The 26,951-nt window shown below is 40.3% G+C and overlaps 1 protein-coding gene across 4 annotated transcripts in view; it reads left to right on the top strand.

The window, feature by feature from the left end:
* The window catches only part of Mylk4 (myosin light chain kinase family, member 4), a 105,950-nt gene that overhangs the window by 54,028 nt on the left and 24,971 nt on the right, over positions 1–26,951 (top strand). For 3 of the 4 annotated variants that reach the window (NM_001368880.1, XM_006516666.3, XM_006516668.4), the window contains 3 exons: positions 23,592–23,670; positions 23,991–24,411; positions 25,614–25,903. In NM_001368880.1, coding sequence (NP_001355809.1) covers positions 23,592–23,670; positions 23,991–24,411; positions 25,614–25,903 — 790 coding nt within the window. The remainder of the gene's footprint in view (positions 1–23,591; positions 23,671–23,990; positions 24,412–25,613; positions 25,904–26,951) is intronic. The other variant, XM_006516670.3, reaches the window with a different exon arrangement.

The following is a 26,951-nucleotide window of genomic DNA, read 5'->3' as shown; positions in this document are numbered from 1 at the left end:
GACTTATTAACACTGTCCATCCATTCTGAAGTTGGACATACTGTTATTGTATATTGTATTACTTTTAAACTGATAGTTTTCCTGGGGCATTGTCACTCTCTTTTAATTCCTTTTGGACTGCCAGGGCACATGGAAGCAAACTTCATCTCTGCCTTCCAGGTCTCAGGGTTAGTGTTTGTTTTTCCCACATACTGGTCTTCCTAGTGCTGGATCCCTCCTCTCCTTTCCACTTCCCTTCTCTTCCTGCGTTCTTCTCTGTCCTGGATAAACATTCATTGTGCTTTCTGTACGTGTGAAGCTGACGGGAATGTTTTTCCCCATGTGTGGGTGGATGTAACTCAAGAATGTAGCTCAAGATTTAGCTGCACATCCTGCCCTTTGAAGAGTCTTTTTGCAAAGAATGCTGCTGGCTTTTCCTGGGAAGCCAGGAGTCTTGTGCTCAAAGCCAGCCCATATTTTTTTTCATTTGGTCTACCACAGCAGTGAGAGGGTGTCGGAAGAATGAAAGAGCCCCCTATTGTGAGTCCAGAGACTGGCCTTACAAAGTCACCCAGAGACCATAAGGGACTGACTTCCCACCCTGTTAAAAGTTAAAATGACCAACCATAAAATGACCACCCCTCCCCCATCTCCAGCACTTCTTAATGTAAGAAGAAACATCCAAAGACTCCCTCATAGTGACATCTGTGCTTCTGCTTTTTAATTTTGAAATAAAATTAAAATATGACAAATGTGTATTTTTTTTATTCATTATTCTTTCAAGTAAATGTGACTCTTACTAACCACACAGGTATAAAAGCAATGGAATAACCCAGCAATCACACATCCATGTATCAGCTGGAGATTGTAAGCATCTTCTAGCAGAGCCTTAACTATGTCAGATTAAATATGTAAAAATTTAAGCCCTATAACAAAGAATTCTAGGACTGGTTAGAATGTTAATTTAGAGCCCAAAGCTTTGATTTTTCCCCCCCTTGGGTCCAAGGCCAGGCTCCTGTTGCTACTCTAGGTGATAACAGAACAGACAGTTCTCTATGGAAGATTTTTATTCTTTTATGATTATTTTATTGGCTACCCTATCTGCAATGGAATCTGCAGGACATAGCTTCACAGACATCTGTATGGTTGGAAGATGGGAGAGGATATTGAAAATTCCTAGCAGCCTTTGACTTGTCTGGCTGTCAGACAATGCTGAGATGCAGTTAAGCTGGTGTGCGTAGCAGAGTCTTGGTGCATGGGTTGGAGATACCAAAGCTCCTCACATCTGCAACACTCCATGGCTCTGGGAGACGTCTTAGGGTATTGGGTTCACGGTACTTCTCAGAACAGGCAGCAGAAGGTAGCAGTGAAGAACACTAAATGTAAAGTCAGAAGATGTGGGTCTGAGTCCCAGCTACTCATCAGGCAAGCTGCTCCGCTCCTTAGCAGCTCCGCCCCCCTGCCTGCTCCTGCCCCCACCCGAAGAGAAATGCAAGCCCAGTGCTCCTAATCTAAAAAGCCTGAGCTGGAAGTGTTTCATATTTTGAAATATTTGCATTTAATAGTGTCATATCTTAGATGGGACTGAGATCTAATGAAATCCATGTATGTTATATATGCAACTTGCACATATACATTGATTGTCAGCTTATACAATGGTTTTAGTATGTCATATGAGGCTGAGTGTGTTGTTTTCTATTTGTAGTACTCTATGGCATTTCAGAAATTTCAAGTTTTGCATCACTTTGGATTTTCAGATGCAGACTCATAATAAGGTCTGCCTATGGTGTTTTTGTTTTTGTTTTGAACGAGGTGTCTTAATTCAGAGTTTCTAACACATCTGTCTTCAATCAATAAGACCTCCAAGTTGAATAGCCCAAGATTGTAGTCTAACTTCCAATTTAGGAGTGGAGACAACATATGACATGCAAGATTCTCACCGCTCACTTAGTAGGTACTGGGGGAGATACAAAGTCATAGGCCCTCTCTTGGCCACAAGCACCCACAGCAGGTGTCAATTAGATTTCAGAGGTGTGAGGCAGTCTGTGCCCTGGAGGTCTGCTTGGGGATTGGCCTTACAGTTCAGGGGTTTCAATTTTTATACTAGCTCATTTACAGATGTTTGATCAGGTGTGAATGTCTACCATGAAGACTATAAAAAGAGAATTTTAACACATGAGCCTGAAATGCCTTATGGAGGGTAAGACTTTACAAGAATTAGAGCTGGACTTTTAAAATATGAACAAAGTTGCTTTCTTTTTCATTTCCTTATGCTGCTCTTGGAAGCAAGGTTCAGAAGTTCACAGTGACCACACATCATAGAGCTACCTCTGCTCCCATCTTTCCTTCTTCACCTTGCAATCACCCAGTGGTCCTTACCATCCATCTGACCCTTATTTTAGTTCCAATACTCAGGAGTTTTGAACCTCAGAAGAGATCCCTTCTATTATGGTGTGATGCCTGTCTCTTACTGTAGGTAACATCAGAGATGTGTACAGCGCTTATCATGTGCTAACCCAGTTCTGAGTACTTCCTCTGTAGTCACTCACTAAGCAATTTATGGAAACCACCAGGCATAGAAAGTTGAGGCAAGAAAGACTTAATTGCTTACCCAAGATTGTGTGACTAAGAAATGACCTGGTCAGGATTTGAACCTAGGTTCTTAACCAATTATAGAGCACACATGCCAACCATTTTAATAAATGTGTCTGGTTTGGCTTCCAAAAGGTCTCACTGTGTAACCCGGGCTGGCCTTGAACTCATGATGTTACTGCTACCTCAGTTCCTCAAATGCTGGGATTACAGGTGTGACTCACCATGCCCTCCCATTTTCAGCATACTTCAGGGCACAGTTCAACCTTTAAGTGCATTCATATGGTTGGACTCTTTGATCTCAGCCCTTTCCAGACAAGTTGACATTAGCATCCCCAGAACTTTATCCTCAGAGACTGAAAGTACAACCACTGAACACCCATTACCCTCCTAGCTCTTGGCAAACCTTGCTATATTCTTCATCTTATGGATATATTTATTTCAAGTTCTCCCATTAGTGCAATCATATACTGTTTATCATTTTTTGATTGATGGATTTCACTAGAATAATGTTCTCCAGGTTTGTCTGTATAGAAGTGTGTCAGTATGTCCTTCCTTTTTAATGCTGCCAAGTATTCTAATTTAAGTGCTCACCACATGTTGTTAACTCTAACTCATTTTCCTGTCCCTAGATGTTTGGATCCCTCCTTTCGGCTGCTGTGAGTAGTGCTGCCACATTATAGCAAAGTGAACCTAGCCCCATGTGATGGCCAGTTTTATGTCATTGATTCAATCTAGAGTCATTTTGGAAGAGGGAACCTTAGTTGAGAAAATGCTTCCACCAGAATTTCTTCTGGGCAAGCCCATGGTGCATATGTTGATTGATGAGGGAGGGGTCAACTCACTATGGGCAGTACCACTCCTGGGCTAATGGTCCTGGTGGCTATAAGAAGGCAGGCTGAGAAGCCATAAGGAAAAAGCCAGTAAGCATCATTCCTCCATGGCTTCAGCTCTTGCCTCCAGGTTCCTGGCCTGTTTTTTCTTAGATGATGGACTGTGATGTGGAAGAGTAAGCAAAACAAACCCTTTCCTTTCTAATTTGCTTTTAGTCATGGTGTTTTATCACAGCGATAGAACTCGAAAACAGCCTCTTTTCCATTCTTCTGTGTATAGACCCAGAAGTCGCAGAAGTGCCATGGCTGGATCACATGGAGGTGTTAGGTTCCCTCTTTTGAGGGATTTCCACATGTCTTATCACAGCACAGTTCCATTCTACATTCCTATCAACAGGACACAAAAAGGCCCAGTTTTGCTACTTCCTTAGTAATGTCCCAATTTTGACAGTAGCCACTGTTGTAGACTGCATCTCATCTTGGTTGAATATGCATTTTTCACACAACCAGAAAGTCATTCTTCACCTTGACTTGGATGGGGGTGGCTACAACTTATTTGTTGAAGAGGAAAAACTTCAAAGCCAGATCCCCCACTGAATGGCACTTCAGGATACATTTGACAGCCTCTGCTTAGGGCTAAAAGTAGGATGTGACCTTTAACAGGTACTGGCTGCACCACCAGCCCTTGCTGTTCCTTGGTGACCTCCCCAGGAGAGTCTGGTCTGTGAAATCCTGTCCTGACTCCGTGGGTGGGGAATGTGCTGCCTAACATATTACCAGGGGTAGCTTTCTGTGGCTGTTATGTAAAATGGACAGTGTTTTTCCACGTGTAAGGGTCAAGCATGGACACTCCTCCAATTTCAGCAGAGGTGACAAAGACCCAACCCTGAGATTCATACATGGAGAACCTTCTATTTTAGCAGTAGAGAGTATCAGTGTGCTGCTATGTTTGTGTAGACCTTGAAAATGCCTGGTCAAGGGAAGTCTAAACTGAATTAGCACCTCGTTATTATTATTATTTTTTATTTTACAAACACTTTCATATATGTTGCTGTGCATTAATCTCACAGTTCTATGGAAAATACACAACAGACAGAAGCAGATGGTGACCATGACTTCCTCAAGGGTCTATGGTTGGTCAGCAGAAATAGGATCAGAGCCTGTGTTATTCAGCTTTCCAGTACTATGACAAAGTACTGGGGCTATTAGCTTATTAAGAGGAAAAGCTTATTTTGATTCATGACTTCAGAGATTTAAGTCCATGGTTGGCTCCATTGCCTCTGAGCCTGTGACAAGGCAGAGTACCCAGGTGGAAGGTATGTGTTAAAAAAGCTGTTCATCTAATAGTGACTAGGAATAAAGAGAGAAAGGATGCTATGGTCCTAATACCTCCTTTAAGAGCACAGAAGTGGATGCTCACAGCCATTCATTGGCCTGAGCACAGGGTCCCCAATGTAGGAGCTAGAGAAAGTACCCAAGGAGCTGAAGGGGTTTGCAGCCCCATAGGAGGAACAACAATATGAACTAGTATCCCCAGCGCTCCCAGGGGCTAAACCGTCAACCAAAGAGTACACATGGTGGGACTCATGGCTCCAGCCGCATATGTAGCAGAGGATGGCCTAGTCAGTCATCAATGGGGGAAGATACCCTTGGTCCTGTGAAGGCTCTATGCCCCAGTGTAGGGGAAGATCAGGGCCAGGAAGCAGGAGTGGGTGGGTTGGTGAGCAGTGGGAGGGGGAGGAGATAGGTGGTTTTCAGAGGGGAAACCAGGAAAGGGAATAACATTTGAAATGTAAATAAAGAAAATATCTAATAATGAACAACAACAACAAAAAAGGGCACAGTCACAATGACCTAACTTCTTCCTACTAGGCTTTCCCTCCTAAAGGTTCCACCATCTCCCAGTGTCATTGGCTAATGTCCATACTTTTTACACATGGGTATTTGAACAATGTTTATTCAGAACACAACATCTGGTATCAAGCTCCAAGCCATTCTTTGGTTTTGATAGAGACGATCCCTTGGAGTGAACACCTGATGGAGATGAATAGCTTGCCTTCTTCAGGACTTTGCTAGGCTTGAGCAGTTACACTGATAAGTGTTACAGAGAGTGCTCACCTATGCCTTTGTGTTTAAAACTCCAGTGCAGGAGTTCAGTTTGGTGAAGACAGGCATAGCTTAAGGGGTCTTTTTTTTTTTTTAATATTTTTTATTACGTATTTTCCTCAATTACATTTTCAATGCTATCCCAACAGTCCCCCATACCCTCCCCCCCACTTCCCTACCCACCCATTCCCATTTTTTGGCCCTGGTATTCCCCTGTACTGGGGCATATAACGTTTGCCTGACCAATGGGCCTCTCTTTCCAGTGATGGCCGACTAGGCCATCTTTTGATACATATGCAGCTAGAGTGAAGAGCTCCGGGGTACTGGTTAGTTCATAATGTTGCACCTACAGGGTTGCAGATCTCTTTAGCTCCTTGGATACTTTCTCTAGCTCCTCCATTGGGGGCCCTGTGATCCATCCAATAGCTGACTGTGAGCATCCACTTCTGTGTTTGCTAGGTCTTGGCCTAGTCTCACAAGAGCCAGCTATATCAGGGTTTAAGGGGTCTTCTTAAGCACCAAATTCCAGAGCAACCCACTAATGTGTAATTTGGCTGATTAAATTAGTTTATTTTGGTGTGGGTGTGTGTGTGTGCTATGTGTATATGCATGTGTATGTGAATTTTTATGTATACATGTGTATAAATGTGCATGAAGAGGTTGGAGGTCAATCTTCAGGGTCTCTTTCTCTGCTTTTCCAACACTGGGATTACAGGTGCACACTACTATACTCGACTTTCTGAAAAATATTTTTTATTTATTTACTTATTTTAAGGAGGAGCACATTACATGTCTACAGTATATATAGAGAGGATAGAGGGCAGGTTGTAGAAGTTTGTTCTCTTCTTTTACCATATGGGTTTCAGACATCAGACTCAGGTTCTTCAACAAACATTTTTACCTGCTGAGCAAGCTTGTCACCAGCACCCCCATCCACCCCACCCAAATCCCTTTTTTTCCTTGAGACAGTGTTTTACTATGTAGATCTGGCAGCTGTGGAACTCAATTATGCAGACCAGGGATTAAAGACATGGGTCACTACTTCTGGCTACTACCCCCATCTTTTAATGATCTGTTCTAAAGAGGGAACTTAGGGTCTCAGTGTCTAACAAGCATTTTATTAAATGTACTATCTCTGAGGTTCCCATCATAAGTTTAGAAACCATTGCACATTACTGGAGTGATTTAAAAATCAACTCTTGAGACACAATGACATAGATTAATGAATTCACTATTACTGCTATAGTCAGAGACCACACTGACCACACTTTGATTGTTTCACTGGCAATGTCCTTTGATTTATTGTTGCCTTTTAACTTGGATTTAAGTGGTGTGAGATTGGCACACAGGCCTGGGCAGGCTTTCTCACAGGCATTCCACATTCTAGAATTTGCTAACTATCCCTGCTTATCATAGAAAGTACACAGATGCCTGTGAACACAGCTGGTGAAGCTGGTGAAATACTAAACAGGACCAGCTTAGATTCCTACCTATTCTCCACAGAGACCATCCATGAACTCTGGTGGCTTCTGATGAACATGAGCCCCAAAGAGCAGTGCTTGAGGGTGTTGGCTTACAGAACACTGGTAGAGATACGGTGATCGGTGATCGTTTCTTTAAATAAATCAGCTAATAATAGTCTCTTTCTTCTACATTTAGAACAAGATAAAGATAAAGCTACTTCAAATGACCCACTCTGGTCTATCTTCTGATATGCATCTACTTGAATTACATATGACTTGTGCTTCACATTTTAAATTTTAACCTAAGTGCTACAGTGCCATGAATAGATACTATGGCTGGAACAAAGAGCTTTAGATATTCTGGAAACATTTATTACTATATGCTGCTGTTTGGAATGAGAGTCTCAGAACCTACTTTAAAATTACATGCCTTTAAAATTCAGCTTCACCATTCTTAAAGGTTCTTTCCAGTTAATATATACTGTTACATATTAAATGTGTGTTTCGAATGTTGCTTTCAAAGCATTCTTACACCTCCTAGATTCTCAACTATTACTGCCCGTTAAAATTTGTTCATCTGCAGTTATCTAGATTTCACGAGCTTGGCTCTCTACAGAGAAGCTCATGTAAGGCACCCAAACAGCTGTCCCTCTGTATCAAAGTTACACAAAGTTGGAAAATTAAGATCCAATCTTGTTCACATTTGATTTCATCTTTACTGCACCAAAAGAAACAGAGCTGAATAAGACATTGTAACAGGAAATGGTAGCATGGAATAGAAACACCTGATCATGAAATTATGGTTAATAACACATCCAAAAGATTAGGAGAGAGAGAGAGAGAGAGAGAGAGAGAGAGAGAGAGAGAGAGAGAGAGAGAGAGAGATATCTTGTGAAGGCCAGAGGCTAGTGACATCAGGATTTCCTGGATTACCTTCAACAGTATTTTTTATGAAGGACCTCTCACTAACCTGAATCTCGCTGATTCAGTTAGCCAGTGTACCCCAAGGATCTCCTGTCTCTATTCTCTATGTCTGGCCTTTACATGGTTGCTGGAATTCTGAACTCAAGTCCTCAGGTTTGCATGACAGACATTTTACTGAGACATCTCTACAGCTTTGACCTTGGATTCTTAGAGGTGAAAATTCTTCACAGATCAGACTGCTCCAAATTCCATAGTTCTACAAATGAAGGAGGAGTTAATTTAGCTCATTATAATTTATGGTCGGGCAACTCCATTGCTTTGGGGATCATGTGAGTGAGGCTGACCTATCATGGCAAGGAGCCTGTAGTGGAATGAAATTTATCTTATGCAGAGGAAAGGGCTGACATCCCTCAATCCCTTTGAGGATATACTCCCTCTGACCTAAGACCCATCACTAAGCTTTGGCTCTTAAAATTTCCACTGCCTCTCAGAAGCACCAGAGGAACATTCTACATCTAAACTATAGCAACAAGCCAATTTAGAGAATAAGATGTTGATGTAAGATGACTTTTTGTTTTTGGTACATAAAGTTCAAAATCCTTGGGTTTGGGGATGACTCAGGAGGTGAAAGTACTTTCTGGGCACGTCTGAGCAGCTAAGTTCAAATTCCCAGCACTCATATAAAGGCTAAGTGTGGCCGAACAGAAGTGTTGCATGAGGTGGAGAAAGGAACATTGCTGGGGTTGCTGGCCACCAGCCTAGCTCCAAGATCAGTGAAAGACCCTGTGTCAAAGGAATCAGGTGGAAATAACAGGACAGCTGACATCACCTGACCTCCATGTACATGCAGGTGTGTACACCCACATGCATAACACACACACCATTTATAGTATAACCAAATGTTAGGATTTAGTAATTATTGTTTTAGAGGAATAGAGATACATTTTGAAATGATTGGTGTAGAGTTAATGACTGGATGAGTTTACCAGGAGGAGTGAGAATAAATGTGCTCAGCGTTCAGAGATGCCAAGAAGACTAGTCAAGAAGAGGACTGTCATGGTGTTACTATGATCAGTGTGGAGACACAATGGGTATCACAAGCAGGAGGCGGGCCACAGCAGCCATGGTCAAAGCATCTTCTACAAGAACGACTACACTGCTTTAACAGCCAGATGGCTTGTAAATGGAGGATAAACTTTATAGATTTTGTTGTAAAAGGTCTCATATCAGAGTTACTTATTTAGAAAGAAACCCCATGATATGAGCCATACAGGATAATTTATATATCTCAGAAGATGAACTCTTTCTATAATATAAGGATTCTGTATGGAAGTACCCACTTCCTCTATGGGAACTAGAACTTGTAGTGATAACATGGAATGCAAAGTGACAAGCTAAGAGAAGAACTGGGCTTGGACAGAGTCCTGACTAACCCAGGGCAGCAGCCCTTGTCAGTAGCTGTGAGCTTCCAGGAGCCCTAAGCACTGGGTGATTATCATGGCTGTCAGAGCAAACATGGAGGGCTTGTGTCAAAGTAAATGTAGTTTCTGTTGTTGGATAATTCCTTCTATTTTGGTAACAGGTAAGTCATTTCTTCCCTCTCACACAGTCAAGATGATGAAGGAGAGTTCACTGTGGGGCAAATCTGCAAAGTTAAGCCCTGATATGTAAACACCACCTCTTGTATATTCTAAAATTAACTCACAAACCCATTGCAAAAAGAGTGAAACCACATGTAACTCTCAAAGGCCAAGTTTTAAAAGTGGGATTTTCATTAAGAAATACTACTCATGAGCACACATAAATTTTCTTCATTATATGTATTTGTGTATGTGTGTGAGTCCGTGTGCTTGTGTGTATGAGAGTTTATGTGTGTGAGCATGTGTGAGTGTGTATGTGTGTGAGTGTATTAGTGTATGTATGTGAATGAGTGTGTCTCTCTGTATGCCTGTGTGTGTGTGTCTGTATGTGTTCTCTCTCTCTCTCTCTCTCTCTCTCTCTCTCTCTCTGTGTGTGTGTGTGTGTGTGTGTGTGTGTGTAGGTCAGAGGACAACTCTTAGGAGTTCATTCTGTCCTCCCATGATGAGTTCAGGGGACTGAACTCATGTTCTCAGACTTTCATGGCAAGTGATCTCACCCATTGAGCCATCTTTCTGATCCGGCAATGCTTACAATATGTTTTAAGTATAAATATGTTTACAGATTCATTACTAGCTTTCCCAGCTTTTTCATTATTTTTTCAGCTAGTGTTCTTTGATTATTTTTTGTGATTTAGCAGGAACATTTTCTTTAACATTGCTTATTATTCGGGTGAAATGTGATTTAGAGAGAATATCTCTCAATATAAATTTGAGATTATTGCTATCAAAATTCTTATTTCTAAATATCAATAAATTAGATTTTTAGAAGGAAAAAGGTTATATGTACTCTATGAAAGTGACTTTGGTTGAACCAGTAGTGATAGGAACAATATTTTAATAAAAACATAATGCATTTAAATGGAATGCAATTTCATTAAAACTAATTATCCATTCTATATTGTAAACCAACCTTGATTATTTAGTCATTTGAAAAATATAGATTTTAGAATTTAGAGTAGAGGGCATTTTTTTGGGCAGCTGAAACCCTCGTTTATATAATGTTAATTTTAACAAGAATATAGTCTTCATTTATTTTTTGTTTTTTAACTCAAAAGGGAAACCAAATTTGACTTTGACATTGATTGTTATAATATTGTTAGTAGAGAAAAATTTCAGGTGATACAAACTAAGTTTCATAAAATGATAAAATTCTTGTCATGTTTATGGCATCCATCTACCTGGAGCCCAGACATGCTCCCTTTTATATCACACTACAGGAGTGTTAGGAAGAACAACTTCATGCCAAGAGCATTAATTTTGTGGGAGTAAATAAAGAATGAACAACAGCAAAGTAATTACATAGAAAGCACTTTCCATGCTCCGTTTTGATGGATGTTGCCACAGCGAGTCAAATATTTGCATACGTCTGCTCCACCAAAAATGAGATCGATTTGAGAGGCATATCAGTATAGAACTGAATCACATCACAATGAGCAGTTTTATTAGTGATTGTTAATTGACAAACCGAACCAATCTCATTCTCATTACATGTGAACTTAAAGTATATTTAGACTACCACCCCAAGTTTTATACACAAAAATAATGAGATGGAAGCAGGATAGCTGAAAAGAACTCCTCATGTGTTTTGAAGCAGCTTCTCACTTCACAGTTTGGATTTCCATTCTGTGAGCTGGTGATTGTCTCAGGCTGTGAATGTGAAGCAGGCAAGGCTTCGGTCACTTGGAAAGAGCACATGTATATGGCTCGGTGTTGTCTTGTGTGGTGTTTGCTCACTCCATGTGCTTCAGGTGGTTGTGTTTGTGCACTTCTGCAGGAGAGTGTTCACAAAGGAGAGAAAGATCGTTAAGCAGCTGGGGAGGCACAGCTGCATGTGGTAAACACAGATGGAGCATGGTTTTATATGAGCCTGGAAACAGAATTGAATTTTATTCTTGGGATGCCCACAGTTGAACTTTCCATCTGAGAGCGTGGTGTGCTACAGGGGCCAGCTGTCACGTCATTGTAAACAGTAATTTACTGCTGTTCTCGGCAGAGTGGAAGAAGAGTGAATCTGTCTTCATCCGTCTTTTCTTCTCCTCTGGAGAGTTCCATTTGGACACTTCCACTGCCAAAGAAGGAAGGTAGCACTCATAGTTTTCAAGTACTGCACAGGCAAAGACTGAGTCCAAGAATTCCCTTTAGATACCATAGGCATTGCTAAATTAGATCTCTAGTACCCCCACTCCAGGCACATGTGTGAAGAGCTTGGTCCCCAAGGTGGCACAGTTGGGAGGTGGTGTGACCTCCAGTTAGAAATTCTAGATCACTGAGAGAACAACATTGAGGCATTTTGGAATACTGGCCCTTTCCTTTCTTCTTTCTTCCTTCTTCCATATAGCATTTTGTTTATGAGTGTGTCACCAGGTAGCTCAGAGTAATGGGTCCACCTTAGCATGGACTGAAACCTCCAAAACTATAAGCACAGATAATCCTTTTCTCATTGTAAGCTAATTATCTCAGGAATTGGTTATACCAATGTAAAACCTAGTAACACAGTCACTAATCTAGTTTTCTTAATCTTTTGTTTTTGTTTTTTGTTTTCAAGACAAAGTCTCTCTGTGTAACCCTGGCTGTCCTGGAACTCACTCTGTAGATCAGATTGGTCTCCACCTCACAGAGGTAGAGATATGCTTGCCTCTTCCTCCCAAGTGCTGGGACTAACAGTGTGCAACACCACCACAATCTGGCCTAATCTTGTCAGCTATCATGCCCATTTAAAAACTTTATTCTGAGCTATAAATAACATGCATAAAAAGTACATTTTGTTGAGTTTAGAAAAGGGCAACACCCTGGATGCTATCACCTTGGACAAGGTCCTAAACTTACCTATCAACTCCCCAAATTTCCTTGTCTTTATTTTCATGTTATTTCTCTTCAAATAAAGACTGTTACATCAGAGTTAACTAATAACGTGCTTCTCCACAGAGGATTCTAAGGCAGAGCATAAATTAAGGCTCACGTGCACACTAACACCTGACACAGAGTGTCTACTTCTGAACATAAAACCTAGGATTTATAACAAATGGAATGTTGAGGTCATGTACTCCAGCCACATTTAGAGATAGGGTACTTGTGAAACTTCGTTGACTGAGTCTGCAGCAGGATACTGATGCAGCGAGAGCCTAGTCTTGAGCCCAAGTGGAGCTCTTGCCTCTTGAGAAGCGGACACAAACTACAGATGCTAAGAAAATAAGTATAGACTCCTTCCCTCATAAGTTACAGAAACATTCTTAATTAGGAGCCCATCCATTGGGAAGCCCTTGGAAGGTCTGTGGTAAAGCACCCAAGGGGAACTTTACTCTATCAGAAGTTTCAGCATGTGCTCATTGATAGCATCAAGATCTCATCTAATTTCTCAGCCATTCTGTGATTTTATAAAACAGAGGGGACAGTAGAATTAATTACACACATGGTATTTTCCCCAAAGCAGGTCTTTGTATGTTGTCTAGGCTAGGCTAGTCCTGACCTGTTGGGCAAAAGTGATCCTTCCTCATTCTCATAGATAACTGGGACAGTGGGCATAGCACGTCCATACCTGGCTGGGAAGGACTTCAGTATATAAAGACACTTATTTCACACCTATTTAGTGTTAGACTAGGTAATGTATACACAAGTTTCATCAGCTGTTATAAAGGAAATAGCTACTGTTTGCTCTTGCCTTCTGGAAAGAATATTCGATAATTATAGTAAACTGAACAGTGGCAGTGACCATGACTAATTGAAACCTCTTCTTTCTCGCCAAAAGCACTCATGAAATGTCTCTCTGCACTAATGTGCTAAAGGAGTTACATGTTGAAGAAGTTGTGTTCAGTGCAGAAATGTGAATAACAAATGAACATTTGCAGTTCATGTTCTGATTTTCATTAGAAGTAAGACATTTGTTGAGAAGGTGGCCAAATGGTAAATTATTTTTAAAAACCACAGTAGAAGTAGAGTTCCAGATGTTAGTGGTGATACAAATATTTGTAGTCTAAGAAGACTATTGTTTTCTATGGAGGTACAGATTGGCAATTTTCTCTACATGAAAGTACTTTGGGGCACATTTATAAGGAGAATCCAAGTTTAAAAAGCTTGTTTCATTATAACTGTATTCTTTGCTCTGGTGGAGCCAATGAGTATGTACAGACTTACTTTCTACATTCAAGTATTCCTGCACCTGTAGCTTCAACCAACTGAAAATTTTGGGGAAATTTTTCATCAGCTTTGAACATGTACAGACATTGTCATTATTTCCCAAGTGGTGAAGTATAACAACCACTCATTCACACATCATTACATGGCACTAAACAGCATCAGGAAGCTATAGATAATTGGAAGCATGTGGCACATGTGTAGTTTCCATATAAGGGCTACACCATTTGATGCAAGAAACTTGAACATCTGTGGATTTTAATGTCAGCAGAGATCCCAAGACCAGTCTCCTTCAGATACCCTGATGACTATATTCTCAGTTCTCTGGAATTCACTCTTGCATGGCTGCACCAATCTTAATGTTGTTTTCCTCTGAGAACCAAGTCTGACAGTCTGTATACCCCAAATTATTGGAAAGTTCTAAGCATGATATACCCACCACACATTGTCCTTTCTCAGCTCCTGCTGGGAGTCCTGGCCATTGTCAGGGTCTGGACACTCAGAGAACCTTATTGATGTTATTCCCAGTGTTTGGTTCTCGGATATGACTTCCTCCAAGGCCAGCAGACAGACAGACCAGCACAGTGTTTTCAGCCATTTTCCCATTCCTGCTGCCATTCCTGTGAGTTCGTGTATGTAAGAGATTAGCTGGTGAGATCTTTAAAGATGACAGCAGCATTAAAAACGATTCATAAGGCTGTTACAAATATTTGTGTAATTTATTCACACTAGTTTATTATATGGATTTACTAGTTCCATGTTCTCAAATTTTAATGTGCACAGCAATTATCTGAGAACTTGTTGAAATGCAGGTTCTAGGTAGTGGGGGCTAGGATTCTGCTTGTTTTGTTTCTCTGTTTTCCCTCCCTCCCTCCTTCCCTTCCTTCCTTGTGCTGGTGATAGGACCCAGAGGCACGCATGCCAATCACCCAACGTACCTCTTAGCTGCTCTTCTAGCCCTTGTTTGTGTTTCTAGGAGGGTTTCAGGTAATGCTATCTCTGCCAGTCCACAGACACACATTGAGTAGAAGGTTGCAGACAACTAAAGAATCAGTGTATTTAGAACCAATTAGGATTTTAAACTATTTATTTATGTATTTATTTATGTATTTATTTATGTATTTATTTATGTATTTATTTATTTATTTATTTATTTATTTATTTATTTATTTATGTGCAGGCTATGAACTGTGTATGGCCCATGATTCTGTTCTCTTCTTCCTACTGTGTGGATTCCAGGGATTCAGTTCAAGTCTCTAGGCTTTATCAGCAGAGCCACTTAACAGCTACCTCACATCCACCTCAGGCCATTAGTTTTTATCTAGGCTTCATATTACATATACCAAGTTTAGTAACATTTTAAAGAGATTTGTAACTTCTCATTGCTTTAAAATGGTAGCCTTCCAAAAGCCATTCTGCTTTGTAGTATATCATAGCATTTTCTACTTCTGGGGAGCATGCAGAAGCAAGCCATTAAGAGGTTAAGTATTTTGCCCATTTGGTCTAAGTTTAGATCTCTGAGGCCCCTAACATCCACAGGACACGTTCCCACCACTAGAAGACACTGTGTTCCTATCCAGGCTTTGCCAGCATATGCCACCACAGAGAGCTGGTCTGGGAGAAAGGGGGTTTATAGGACAAATGCTTGGGATAGGAGACAGGAGGTGGAAGGATAAACTTGAGTCTAAAATAAAATGCACACTGAGAACACCAAGTGAAATGAATGCTCTTAAAACTGTCTGCAGGGGAAGAAATCAAAAGCTTTATTGGGTGATGAAAAACCACTGTAAACTTCATGTGCAAATCTTCCAAGATTTAGTCTTGTGTAGTCCAAAAAGAATTTTACATGTAAGACTCGGTCTAACCAAATGCATGTAAAGCAATGAGGATTCCCTTTGAATTTTGTTTCTCATACACTGACTCACGTTCACAATTTCATAAAAGTGGCAGTGCTGGGTTTGACATGCTCAAGTGTTCTCCTGACACAGAATCCCAAGGAGACCAAAGGATACTATGGCTTATGCTTTTCAGACATACTTTTATATAAAGATCTATAAATCTGTGCCCTGTCTGATGACGTTTCCCCCCATCAGCTTCAGCCCTTCCCTGGCTACTTATCACACTGTGGCTATGAAGCAAACCAGGAGGTCTTCAGACAAAGGACCAGAGGCACAGTTAGGGATATTGGCTTTTTTATTTTACAGTTCTCCTTAGGTACCCCATAGGTCACTCTGGAAAGGGAATTTGGGATCCCTACATATTACCTGGGTCAAGGGTGAGAAAGAGGCAGGATTTTTAGGTACTCTGCCCGGATAATTGAAGATGCTCATAGCTTTTATGGGAGTAAGGACTGAGCATCTGTTAAGTAAAATGGGCTTGGGGGATGTAAAGGACAAACTGGTGGCTCACAGGGCTGTAGTACATACATTCACACAACTGTGAGTAAGGTTAAGAGGACTTCGGGGTCTGAGACCAACCTCCTCTACTACCACTTTTATTAGAGCAGTTAGGAGCAGGGACCTGGCATTCAGAGCCAAGATTTTTTTTTTTTTTTTTTTTGGAGCAAAAGAAGGCAGATGTGGAGGTGGGGTGGCATGCAGAAGTTATCGTCTGAGGGAAACACATAAGGATTCTGCATTCTCTGTAACTTTAATTTTTCAAATCCTATTTTTAATGTTGGTTCTCTTGTAGCCCACTACCCACCAGAGGTAGTGGAAAAGAAAGGATACAGGAGAAGTGGAACTGTTTAGAAAGGTTCTTTGGAGCAATTCCTGTCTGTGTTGTCTGTTGACAGTTCAGTTCACAGGCTAACAGGCAGTAGCAGCTCTATCCACTGGCAAATACTTTATTGATACACCAGCAGTCCAGTTCAGTTGAGTTGGGATAGCAACAGTGGTAACATGACCTAACAAAGACAGCCAGGTTTCAGCCTTGGCTCCAGTCATCAGGAGGGAACAGGCGAAGGACCAGGAGGGACATCAGGAGAAGTTCTTGGCTGTGCCTCTCTCAGGGAAGCAAAGATCAGTGAAGGCGAGAGACCAACAAGTGCCACACAGCTAGCTATACAAGCAAGCCAAGCTCTGTCTCTGTCACTCCTTTGAGTCCTATTCATACCCTCCAAACATCACGTGTCTTCCACGTGTCTTGCCTCAGCATGGATCTTGCCTCAGCACATGCATCCAGTCAGCCCAACTCCACAGAGTCCCAACAAATGGAGCTCAACTACATAATGTAAGGCAGACCAATGCATGCGTGCCATTAGAAAAGAATACTTCATCACATGTCCTTGCACATGCTTGCTTTAGCAGAATATCCTCTCTCCTGTGTCTCCTTCAGTGAAATGTTCCTTCACAAATCTGCCTGTGAGCGACCACTTCAGGAAAACACTCCTTCAACTCCATCCAACACAATGGACTCTCCAAAGAACCCTTAAGTTTCCACTTTAATTCTCATTTGGGAGGAGGGAAGTAGAAAGAAATATGAGGCGATGGGGGATGGGTGGGTGAGTGAGAGAACTGGCTACTCTTCCAAAGGCCCCGGGTTCAAGTCCCAGCACCCGCCTGAGACTTACAATGTAACTCCAGTTCCAAAGGATCTAATACCCACTTCTGGCCTTCTCAGATTCTAGGCACACATGTACTACACACATATGCCCAGGTAAAACACCCATACATATAAAGCAAAAATAAGTAAATCTTTAGAAAGAAATGTAGATCTTTTTTGTAATATATCTTAGTGTGAGTCAGCCCATCAATTTGGTATAAGAGATGTATGACTAAGTACCCAATGGGACTAAACATTAGGTAAAAACTTATAGTTTATTTGTTTTAAACTGAGTTTTTCTAAAATTTCCAGAGATAGGCTGGATAACAGAATGGAGGGGAGCATTCATAGCTGTGATCTGTAGCCTGTACCCCAATAAAGGTGGAATAGACACTGGGGGGGGGGTCCACACTTTGTTCTCCGTGGCCATACCTAGTCACTGGTCTTTCAAAACTCCTGCAGACATACTATCCAGGCAGGCTCTGGGCTTTGGACTTGTTTAGCATGCATGAAGTCCTAGGTTTAACCTTCAATAAAAGAAAGAAAAAGAGAAAGAAAGAAAGAAAGAAAGAAAGAAAGAAAGAAAGAAAGAAAGAAAGAAAGAGAGAGAGAAAAGGAGGGAGGGAGGGAGGGAGGGAGGGAGGGAGGGAGGGAGGGAGGGAGGGAGGGAGGGAGGAAGAGAAAAGGAGGGAGGGAGGAAGGAAAGAAAAGGCTTTTGTCACCAAGGAACAGCCAAAGATGGTGTTTAGATCAACATTATGCTATGCTGGCTTTTTTTTCTGCTGGAGAAGACTGAAGAATGCCGTTTCTTTTCAAAAATTGGAACTTAAATTCCATATTACGTTTTCATGTATCTTCATTTGACAAATGGTCTAATTAAACGTTGCTGAACTGGCAGCTTTAACGCCAGACCCGTCCAGTCCAGTGTTCATGATTCTGAATGAAGCACTGTTCCCTGACAGTGGACACACCCACTGGCTTTCATTTTCCGGGTTATTTACTCAGGTGACTGATTCTGCTTGATGTCATTCTCAGCTCAGGGAGGAGCCACTCCGTCCGTCTGTCTGCTATGAGGTCAAGACCAACATTTCCCTTCCTATATTCCTAGTGAGACCCTGTCCTAGCTTACCCGATGGCAGACTGTGCTGTGGGAGAGAGAATTCCTCCTGTCTACCAGAGACACAGGGCGTTTTCTCTCTTTTGTGTACCAGGAAATTGAGAGCATCTTCAGATCAAGAGAAATAGACTTATTTACAAATGATCTCTAGAAGTGATCTTTCATCAGGCTGATGAGATGGCTCAGCAGATAAAGGTACTCTCTACTGAGCATGGTGGACTGTACTCAGTTTCCAGCCCCCACATGGTGGAAGGAGAGAATCAACTGCAGCAAGCTGTCTTCTGACCTCCACGCTCTGCTGTGGAACACATACTGCAAACAAACAATAGACATAAAATGTTAAAATTAATCTTTTATACTTAAATAGGAAAGTGTAGGTTCTTTTATTATTTTTCTAAAAATTATCCTCTTTATATTGAGGAATTATTTATTCTCAATTCTCCCACTAAGAACTTAATTAAAATTTAACAAAGTCATTTTAGAACATTATAACTTTATTTTTATATTACTACACATTACATTAAAATGACCAGAAGTTGCTCACCATGGCATTGCCATAGCAACAAGATACACAACCACTATTCAAGGCACAGTCTTGGTCATGCTCCATGTGTGATGTTACAAATTTCTTTTTCTTTTTTTTTAATACTTTTTATTAGGTATTTTCCTCATTTACATTTTCAATGTTATCCCAAAAGTCCCCCATACCCTCCCACCCACTCCCCTACCCACCCACTCCCACTTTTTGGCCCTGGTGTTCCCCTGTACTGGGGCATATAAAGTTTACAAGTCCAATGGGCCTCTCTTTCCAGTGATGGCTGAGTAGGCCATCTTTTGATACATATGCAGCTAGAGTCAAGAGCTCCGGGATACTGGTTAGTTCATAATGTTGTTCTACCTATAGGGTTGCAGATCCCTTTAGCTCCTTGGGTACTTTCTCTAGCTCCTCCATTGGGGGCTCTGTGATCCATCCAATAGCTGACTGTGAGTATCCACTTCTGTGTTTGCTAGGCCCCGGCATAGTCTCACAAGAGACAGCTATATCTGGGTCCTTTCAGCAAAATCTTGCTAGTGTATGCAATGGTATCAGCTTTTGGAAGCTGATTATGGGATGGAACCCTGGATATGGCAGTCTCTAGATGGTCCATCCTTTCAACACAGCTCCAAACTTTGTCTCTGTAACTCCTTCCATGGGTGTTTTGTTCCCAATTCTAAGAAGGGGCAAAGTGTCCACACTTTGGTCTTCGTTCTTCTTGAGTTTCATGCGTTTAGCAAATTGTATCTTATATCTTGGATATCCTAAGTTTCTGGGCTAATATCCACTTATCAGTGAGTACATATTGTGTGAGTTCCTTTGTGATTGGGTTACCTCACTCAGGATGATGCCCTCCAGGTCCATCCATTTGCCTAGGAATTTCATAAATTCATTCTTTTTAATAGCTGAGTAGTACTCCATTGTGTAAATGTACCACATTTTCTGTATCCATTCCTCTGTTGAGAGGCATCTGGGTTCTTTCCAGCTTCTGGCTATTATAAATAAGGCTGCTATGAACATAGTGGAACATGTGTCCTTCTTACTGGTTGGAACATCTTCTGGATATATGCCCAGGACAGATTTCTTTTCTGAAGTAACTAATCCCCAAATGCAGGGATATAATTGTCATATAACATTTTGTTCTGAAGTAAAGCAATGGATATGAGTGTCAGGGATGCTCCAAGATGGTCCCCAGGGAAGCCTCGCTTTCCCGTGACACAGCCTAATAGCAGAACACTCCCACACTGATAGACCCATTTCTGCATGCGCTTCTTCCCTTCACTGCACCTTGCTTTCCTGGGAGTTTTTAGAGCCCTAAATTCTCTCATTCAAGTGCTAGAGAAACCAAAATAGAACACTTTATATCCCAGTTGGAGGACAGTGGCCCAACAACACAATGGAGGTCTAGTGGAGTTCCACTTTTACAGTAATGGTTAAGGTTAAATCCATTTTAGAATTGATTTGGGCATGTACACACTCTCTCAGAGGAGAAGGGTATGGGGGTTCAGGAGAGGGACTGTGTGAGGGGAAATGGGAGGAGGGGGTGATGATCGGATGCAAAGTGAATAAATAAGTTAACATAAGAAAAAGGGTAGTTTTTATTGACTGGAATGAAAGAAGGAGTGGGCACAGGTTGCCCTTGGGGGTTAATTTTCCTTTCGTCATCCCTCACTTCTGAGAGGATTTGAATGTGGTCCTGAAGGCAGATTTGAGGTACAGGACAAAAGGAACTCATGCCCAGGGACTGGGTGCCCATCAGAGTGCGTGGTTGGCTACTATGTCGAGTGACATCATGTCACTGTAGAGGTGACATGGTGTGGCATGTGTGATAAGCATTGATAATGAATGTGGGCATGCTTATTCTTAGAGACATTTATTATAGAAACTCATAAATTATGTTTGCCCAATTTTATTAATATACATTTTAAGACATGTAAAATCTAAATTTAAAGAGAGCTGTAAAAGGAATTGGTAGGAACTGGCAAAGGTGTCCATATGAAAATTCATATATGTTTTTTTTTAATGATGAATACATGAATTGGAGTGAAATGAGCTTTCGTGTTCCTCTTGAGAATTCAGGAAAGAAGCGCTGTCCTGAAGAGGCTTCCTCTTGCGGGATGACTGCAATGGTTTTAGGAATGTCTGGCTTAACACCACTGATCCCGACTACTACATTCACAGGAAACAAATGCCATTTTTGGATGACAAATAAAGTGTATCTGTAGACCTGTGTCCTATTTTAGACCTGTGTCCTCCTATGGAGGAATGGAGATGCAAAATGACAAGTTTTTGGAATGAAGGCAGGCCCTCTAGGTTGCTAGGTGCAGAGAGGGAAAGACACTTCAGCTTATTAGAGATGCTTCAGTTCAAAGTTCCTCTAGATGTCAGTATTACATAGGGAAATGAAACTATAATCAGCCTGTGGCAATGAATGGAGGCTTTGCATTATTTAAAGGGTAAAGCATCTGTGATACATAATTACAATACACCTTGCTTGGTGACTGGCTTCTGTGCCTTCAGCACTGACAGTGTCTTACAGACTCTGAACAGTTTGGACACAACATGCTCACATTTGCCAGCAGATACATGTGGTCTGACTGGTTCTGCAGTTACATAGCCAAACTCTTACTTTTACATATGTTGATGGGTTGGAATAAACACACCAGGTTTTCATCATTATTAAGCTAATTTTTGCTCTTACTGTAACACTTATGCCACACAGGTTAAAGCCCAAAGCATGGTGCCTACCAATACTCCAGACATATTTCAGAAGAGAAATCATTTCAAAAGAGAAATTACCAAGAGACAAATATAAAATGCCACCAACACAATTTCTTAAACTGCCCTATTTGACATTTTAGAATTAAAATTAAATTATCTCTTTCTCCCCTCTTCCATGTTAATTCTAATCTTTTAACTAATGAACATACACATCTTCCTTGCTGTGCTAATGCTTTTATTTTATGGCCCCAACTGTTACTCTTTTTATTCTATGGTGCCTGCTCTCTGGTAGATCCCAAACAATACTAATTATATAGGTTGACTAAAATCCCTTTCTATAGCAGAAAAAATCATACAGAATATACTGTCATTAGAGCACAGACCAAACAGAGAAATAAATTAGAATCCTGACTTCATTATAAAAATGTGGCTGATAGTCTCTCTCTCTCAGAGTTTCTGAGAATCCCAAGTGCATGCAAAGTGCATCAAGGAATTTCTCACAGACTGTTCCCAATACATGTTAGCTATCATTACCATCTTCATCATCATTATCCCCATCATCATGACCACACTATCATCATAGTCATCTTCATTTATATTACCACCATTACACCACCACCTCTGCTGCTGCTGTAACCATCATCACCATCACCATTATCACCTTGTAATGTCTCTGTTCCAAGCACTATGGCCATAATAAACCCACCATCTAGTAGGAATTAGATTATCAAAGACAGTTTGGTGAAATGTTAAAAGGGACGCTGGTATTATGTAAGTACCAACTTCTGTGCCCATATACAAAAATAGCAACTGGCTTCACCCAAGGAAATGACCTTTTTTTCCCTGCCATCTCTGTATTTGCACTTAAAAGTGAGAGAGGCTTTCTATAGCTTTGATCTCCAACCTTGGCTTTCTATAAATGTACTAAATGTGCCTCTGTGTTGTGAGCTGCCCATCTGGAAAAAGGAAGCTTTCTGAATTATAAGAGTATTTGCAATTTGTCTTAATTTCTACTTTCTGCACTTTTGTGATACTTCATATTTGCAGAACTCTGGGGCAAATCATATGAGGAGGGACTGATTTCCTATGGCTTCATAAGACTTTATCAATTTATAATGTATAGCTTGAAATTTGTGTACATTAGGCTAATGTTCACCCATCACATGGTATGTGAAAGGGTTTGCTAAGCTAACCCAGGGAAGCTAGGATTGTGAGAACATTTAACAGCTCGTGAAGAAGACATCTTCTAGGGGATGGAGATGCCCATTGTTGTGAATCTCACTGACTTCATGTCTTCATAGTTTAGAAAACTCACTCACATATATTCTGATTTTTATTCAATTTATATGTGAGCCAAATCAAGATCACTAAAGTGGAGGTCAAGAGTGGCCAACACATTATCCATACCCTTTAATGAAGTAATGAAGTTGGGCTATCTTTTACACACCATGACATAGTTGTAGTTTCTTTGAAAACAATGATCTCATTTTCATTGATATTGCTGTTTATACAGGATTCCATTAATTCAGATTATTTTATACTTTATATGACTATCAGTTTCTGTGCCTTTGCCATCCATGATTGAATTATATAGTATATTAATTTCAACTTGGAAGAAATTCCCTTTACTCCTGAGGAAGTTTAGTAATCTTTGGAGACATTTTGATTTGTTAATATTATATTTAATTAACAACATTTAAGATAGATAAGAATAAGGTTGAGATATTTTCACACAACAGGTAAATATAGTCAGTAATAATATATTTACTATACTGTAAAACTAATTGAGAAATTAAATTTTAATTGTCAGAAGTCAGTTCTTTTGGCTCTCACTTCTGAAAGGCAGATATATCCTGGTGCTAGGTGGGAGAGGGCAGGTATAATGTTAAATATCATTGTACTATGATGCTTGTCACATGAAGAATTAGATAGCCCTTGTTGATAGTGCTGAAGCTAAGCAGTGTGTACATTGTTGTTAACCTCAATTGCTTGATTGTGCACCCACAGGCTGAGGAAAATGTATGGTCCAACCGTGCACTAGATGAAAGGATAATTGTCAAAGGAGGAAGGACATCAGCCCTCACAGGTAACATCCTAGGAGATTTACTAGTTATGGAGAAAGTCTGTTGTACTCTAATTCAGAGGAAATCACACATTCCTGAATCCTGTAGAAAGGAGTACTGTTTTATTAATATCTTTATCTGACTGGGTTTGGCCATAACCATGACAAATAAAATATTTTGATATGCAGTTATCAGTCAGCTGGGTATATTTTATTCTGCTTTGCTTCTGAAAGCTTAAATCTAATGTTAAAAAGGGGCCAGAAAAGAGGTGCCATTAAATAAAGCCAAAATTAGTGACCATGTGCATTCTTCATTAAAATTTTTTGTGTTCTGTGACTTCTAGAGAAAACTGACCAGAATGACCAATTCTCTTCCGAGAAAGAAAAGATTACCAAACTTAACAAGAAAAATTCAGAGAAGACCAGTGCATTAGAAGTGCAGAGGAGTTGTGTCATATGTCACGTGGAAAGACAAGACAAGATAGAATTTGTTCAGAGGAATTCCACAGAGCTAAGAGAGAATGCAGGTGCAAAAGATGCTCCATGCATAGAAAGTCTGGAGAAACAAGAAAGCAACAACCTGAGAGATAAACAAGACACTGAAGATAACAATGGAGGAGAAAATGGGATTTCTTCTAAGGACGATTCCAGAGGAGTAGAAGCTGAGAACAGAGCTTCAGCAGCTGCAAGTGGAGCAGTGCTAGACAAACACTCGACTGAAAGCCAGCACACTGAGGACATGAATGGTGACCCGTCCCATGAAAGGTAGTGCTGCAGTATTGCACATCTGCAGTTGGTATGTCTTACAGCTCTGTGTGCTGTGACATTTGAGGCCACTCTGAAAGAGAAATGGAGACAGTTTTAACGGCAATGTTTAGAACCTGCTCTCTATTGCATTGATTTTTCATGGCTACATTTTGCTATTATTCTGCTATTTCTCTTTATTCTTGCCAATATTTTCAATTATTTCTCTTCTTCCTCACCTCCCTTCCTTTCTCCCCTCCATTCTTCCCTCCCTCTCTCCATCCCTCAGCCCCTTTCTTCCTTCTTTCCTTGCTTTTCTCCATTGAGGATGGAGCTCAGGGCCTTGCTCAGGGGCTCCCTGAACTCAGTCTGATTGTTTCCAAGTCTTAACACCAATACCAAGATCACCATTTTTAATATCTCCAGCAATCAGTACTACTTAGAGGTCAAATGGAAAAATGTTCTGCCATTTAAAAATAAAGAAAAAAATATCCTCTCTAAAACTAAGAATTAAATAATGATTATGTTGAGCTGAAAATTAACAACCCAACCTGAAAACATTGGCCTAATCCATGCAATGGTGGTTTCTTCCCTTGTGCTGTAGGAAGTAGATAACTGACTAAGTTTCTTCCTTAAAACTAAAATTATGAAGGGTAAAGTACAAATTCAGGAATTTATGTATTCAATTAAACTTATCTGCTCTAGATATGATGACTGTGTGTTTGGAATAAAGAGTATTCAAGCACCTCTGAAGTCTTTAAGACATGACTATTACTTAGGTTTAGCATTTGAAATTAAACTTGAAGAAATATAATTGTCAATATATTAATGTGGATTGTTATTGAAGTTCATCACTAGAAGATGTGTTTAGAAAGACCTGTACCTGCCAAACATGCTAGTTAAGATAATTCTTCCACAAATAATGGTTCTTCTGTGGCTGTCAATCTTGAGAGGTTATTGCTTCTTTTCTATAATTTATTTTCTTTTATTAAGTTTCCTAAATGACCACTTTAGGGCTCATAGTTGGGTCTCTGGAAGACTCTCTGTGTCTGGATCTTCCTAGATTTGATGTCCTCAACTGCTAGACTGCTTGTCTTCACATCACAGAGCACATTGTCTTCCCCAGACACTGTCATGAGAAAGTATTGGTTCCCAAAGCATTTTGACAATCTGAACATTTTCCCTTGAATCTTTGAAAACTGCAAATGTATTCTATTTTCCAGGTGCATCAGTAATATAAAGACCACTTCTACACCAGGAATCCTTGGAAATTCAGCATCAGGATCCACTTTCCAGAATGCTGAACAGACAGAGTCTACTGGCAGCAGTAAGCGCAGGGTGGCAGAGGAGTGCTTCCTCAGTGAGGACAACAAAAAGAGCAGAATAGATGTAGTGAGAAGAGGGGAAGAGCCCACAGCTAGGACAGAGGAAACCAGGCAAGCCAGAAGCCTGGGTGATAGACTCCAGGATGGAATGACCACCTCTAGAGAGCAAGACCTGGAGGTCCCACTGGGTAGGAAATGCCTTTTTTCTGGACTTTTAAAGCTTCCTAACTATTCCATGAAGGATCCCAACTTAACTTCTCTTATCTTAACAGCTTTATGGAGATATATGCCATATTAATATCATTATTATGTTTAACTTGATCTTTGCATAGGCAAGAGAAACAGTTCTGTCTGTCTGTCTGCCTACCTTCCTGCCTATCTATCTATCTATCTATCTATCTATCTATCTATCTATTTACCTATCTATCTATCTATCATCTATTTATAATTGATCTGTTATCTGTCTATGATCTATTTATTATCTATTTACAATCTATCATCTATTATCTATTTTAAGTATGCATGAATATTATGATATTCATATATATATTCATATATGATAATATATATGTATATGTATATATATATATAGCCTATAAATATATGTGCTCAGAGTGTGTACCTGTATAGTGTGGAGGCCAGAGAAGGGCATCATATGTCCTTATTTCCCACCATAGCCCTTTGAGACTGAAGCTTGTGTCCATAACATTGGGTTACATTGCTAGGCTTTTACTTGGATCCTAGGGATCCAAACTCAGGTCTTTAGGCTTGCGCACAAGACTCTCTTACCTGCTGAGATATCTTCCCAGCCTGAATAAAATCTGAAGAAATGAATGTTTCCTGAAGAATTCTCTCATAATTTTTTCCAGGTATATTTGTGGCATGAGAGGTAAATGTTTACATAAAATTAAATTCCAAGAGATTTGTGTTATCTGAATATAAAAATGCTGAATTAATTAAACTTAATTATTAAGTAATACTTAATTTACTATTTAGTATATACTTAGAACAAGATAAGTGCTCAGGAAATATGTATTGGATAAATGCCAAGTTTAAATAACTTAGTTGTTTTGGAGCCAGACAATAGTAACTCAAACCTTTAATTCCAGCATTCACGAGGCAGAGGTGGATCTCTGAGTTCCAGGACATCCAAGGCTACACAGAGAAATCCTGTCTTAAGAAAAACAAAAACAAAAACAAAAACAAAAATAAAATTGAATGAATGAATGAATTAGT

The sequence above is a fragment of the Mus musculus genome, chromosome 13 (assembly GCF_000001635.26).
Source record: "Mus musculus strain C57BL/6J chromosome 13, GRCm38.p6 C57BL/6J".
Lineage (NCBI taxonomy): Eukaryota > Metazoa > Chordata > Mammalia > Rodentia > Muridae > Mus > Mus musculus.
The sequence above is the reverse complement of the archived record's forward strand: the minus strand, read 5'-3'. Positions and strand labels throughout refer to the sequence as shown.